The sequence below is a fragment of the Atta colombica genome, unplaced genomic scaffold (assembly GCF_001594045.1).
Source record: "Atta colombica isolate Treedump-2 unplaced genomic scaffold, Acol1.0 scaffold121, whole genome shotgun sequence".
In the NCBI taxonomy this organism is placed as follows: Eukaryota; Metazoa; Arthropoda; class Insecta; order Hymenoptera; family Formicidae; genus Atta; species Atta colombica.
Window position 1 is genome coordinate 1,017,213 of NW_017259208.1, and position 3,438 is coordinate 1,020,650.

Consider the following 3,438-nt stretch of genomic DNA (forward strand, 5'->3'; position numbering starts at 1 on the left):
AATTTGTTTTTGTACGAGAATACAAGTCAATCGTTCGTTGATTTTTCAATCGGAGCAAAAATATTTGCCGTAGAATTCTTCCTCGCAATCATGTACAAAGCATGTATGGCACGTTTTTACGAGTAGCGATTCTATTATCAATTCAGCAGGACGTTGCGACAAAAGAAGATCGGAGGAAACGGAGAGGGATTCGGCCATTGCATTTTTATGTTTGTAGTATATACGGATATGTACACAGAATGCTCCGGAGTTATCGCCGTTCGACCGATTTGTGGGATTCTCTCGTACAATTTAGGGTAACGCCGTTTCTGAAGTTACCGGCGCGCGATCTTTCTCGCAACTTTCCGCAAAGATCCAATTTTGTATGTTTGCGTTTTATAAAGTAAAAATAATTCTCATTACAACGTTTAATTTATTTGTCGTTACTTTTATTCGAGAAGGTCACAATTTCGCTTCTAAATTGATAAAGAGAATTCGTAGATGCAAGCGGAACGGCGACAATTTCGGGGGACACACTCATACATGCATATAAATAGTTTTACTTAAGATTATTTTAACGAGCTACAATTCTGTTTTTTCTTTTCTTTCTCGAGCTGTCGTCGTCGACAGTTCATACGCGCCGCTCATCGTTGCTGCGCTAGAATCGCGGAATTCGCGATTTTTATTACATGACATGACGACACTCGCCTGGGGAATCGTGCTCTCCGTGTTCATTACTCAGCTTGTGTAAAGAGACTGATCCATAAACTTCTTCACTTTTTCATTTTCGTACTTCATCTATTTCATCGTCATCGAACTCGAGTGACGCGCATGCGGAGACCCACGTACAAAAGGGACGTTTTAAAAGCGAGAAGAAAGGAACGAGAGGTGGATCATCGGGATTGATGGCGATCGATGATCATGATCCGCTGTTGTAAAGAGAAAATAATAAATGATACGTGTAGACTTAATAACGGTAACATTTCACCTTTTGTCACCTAATATCTCCTTGAATATTAATTATCGAAGGAAATTTCCCAAGATATGCATGTTACAAGCGTTATGAACTATGTTTCTGAAATGCGGCAATGAAATAAGCGTTCAACTGTTATTCATAGCGTAAACAAGGGAGGGCGAAATCTAATCAATTTGATAAATTACGACGTTTATTTAGATGGAGGTTGACTGCGTCCAAGAGAGATACACATTTCCATCATATTTGCCATTCTTATTAAGATTTATTGTATTCAGAATTAATTATTCATGGATAAAGGATGATCAAGAATGAACTCAACGTAGAAATTATTAGTTTCATGCGTCATATGTATAATGCTTTCTTGAACATAGTAAAACAAAATTTCTTAAACTTTTAAAATTTGTATCGCACTACTTTATGGCGGCAACACAAACTTTTGCATAACGCATAACGCATAGTGCATAAAAGAATCAACCAATTAAAGTTCCATTTTTTCATGAAATGGAAGGAGAGGAAGGATTCTGATTTGTTCATTCTTTTCGACCTTTATCACGAGAAATTATGGCGAAACTAATCTGTAACTATACATGACATTGAGTCAAGACTATGTGATATGAAAAAAATTCGGAAAAAATTTAATTTAATAAAATAACTTTTTTAAATTTCATCTCTCTCTCTCAATTGTATTTATTAAGTATAATAATAGTCGCACACAGAAAATAATACTTTTAATTAAGGGAAAAATTGAACTAGAAAAAATTAATTTAATCAGCAAAATTGATAATTAAATCTCAATTTGCAATTTAATATTTTAAGTATGATACATATGTATCATATGTAATTAATTTTACTACAATTTTACAATATACGATTTCTGTCATGTATTGTTCTTTATTTTTTATATGGAAACGAAAGTAATAATTGATATTTAATTAAACCGATTATTAGCATGTTACTTATTATTAAAATATTATTTTATTTGTGCAGCATATCAAATCGTAAACAATGCAGTATCATTTTATTATGCATTAGAGTTGTAAGACACAAACATATTAAAAAATGTGATAATAAAGTTTACAGTTTTCTAGTGCATTTGGTTAGTATCGACTCGAAAAATATTTGTTTATGTAAAAAAGAAACAATTCATTAATTTATTTTACATTGTAACAAAATATCTTACGCGTAATATTATAGTTTACAATAGTGAGCACAAATAATATCATTTTGTTGCATGTATAGATACACTGTACAAACTGATAGAAAACTTTACAAAATGACTAAATGTATCTATTAAGATGTAACAGATTTAACCTATCCAATTCTAAATTAATTAATAATTATATATATAAAATATATATATATATATATATTTATCTATCAATCTCTTCATTATGAAGAGAAAAAAAGAACTCTCCCTTTTGATTCGCATCATAAGATAATAGAATGAAGTTTAAACAATCCCTACGTAGATTGTCAATTTAAAATTTACAATCCGAAATATCTTTTATAGATAATACATATTAACAGTTTGTGGTGTTACTATTTTATAACTAATTTACTCTAAGCTAGCCTAGAATTTTTCTCCTCGAATTATATCTGGATTATTTGATTTTGTTTGATATCACCATTAAATACACATGATTATCGTTTATGTCAGGGTGTCATCACCGATGCTAAGGAAGAGAATATCTCGGCTTGCAGCGGTCCGTAATCAACTTCCTCACCGTCTACGGTTATATGTCCACTCGTTCCTTCCATAGGTTCTATTCGAAATGCCTTCACAGGTATCATATCAACGCCAGGGCAAGTCACATGAGTTCCACTACTCAGACCTAATAAAAACTAATAAACAAATACGATAAGTGTCACTGTATAACCATATTGTTTTCTTTTTCTTTCTGCTTTATAATATAGCTTACTTGAACTAAATTGGCTCGTGATATACCGGCTTTAGCTATTAAAAGCCAAATAATTCCATCAGCTAATGCAGCACGTGGCGCAAAAAAATAGTCCTGTCCCAAATGTGTTTGATATGCTGCATGTACCATTATGAATTCTCCTAAAATTGTAAATAATATTTTACATACAATATTCTCCATACATACACCATACAATTCATTTTTAATTCTTATACATTGTGAAAAATGGCATAAAAATTCTATGAATTTATTTTTCGAATATAAATATTGCAATTGAAATGTATTATATTATATTATATATATTTTTTCAATTATGCTCCATTATATTCGGCATTTTATTAAGTGGTACGTGACGTTACTTCGAATTCAACTGGAGTTAAAGGGTTAATAAGTGATGCATTACGCGGCAACCTTTGGCACCATATTATATGACAACAAATACATGTCTTTGAACTCGTCTCTCAAAAATCTTATAAATTATAAATATTAAAACTAAAATGTTTGTTTTTCTCGTATATAATTAATAAATATTTCGGTAAGAACTTAATTAAATATATATATATA

General features: G+C 31.2%; 1 protein-coding gene across 1 annotated transcript in view; it reads right to left on the minus strand.

Moving 5' to 3' along the window:
- Positions 1 to 2,453: 2,453 nt before the first annotated feature.
- LOC108694616 (sphingosine kinase 2) overlaps positions 2,454 to 3,438 on the minus strand; it is a 15,754-nt gene continuing 14,769 nt past the window's right edge. Inside the window, exons 6-7 of the mRNA XM_018204204.1 lie at positions 2,875 to 3,014; positions 2,454 to 2,797 (exon numbers count right to left, since the gene is read on the minus strand). Of these exons, the coding sequence (XP_018059693.1) occupies positions 2,609 to 2,797; positions 2,875 to 3,014 (329 nt within the window). The 3' untranslated portion in view covers positions 2,454 to 2,608. The remainder of the gene's footprint in view (positions 2,798 to 2,874; positions 3,015 to 3,438) is intronic.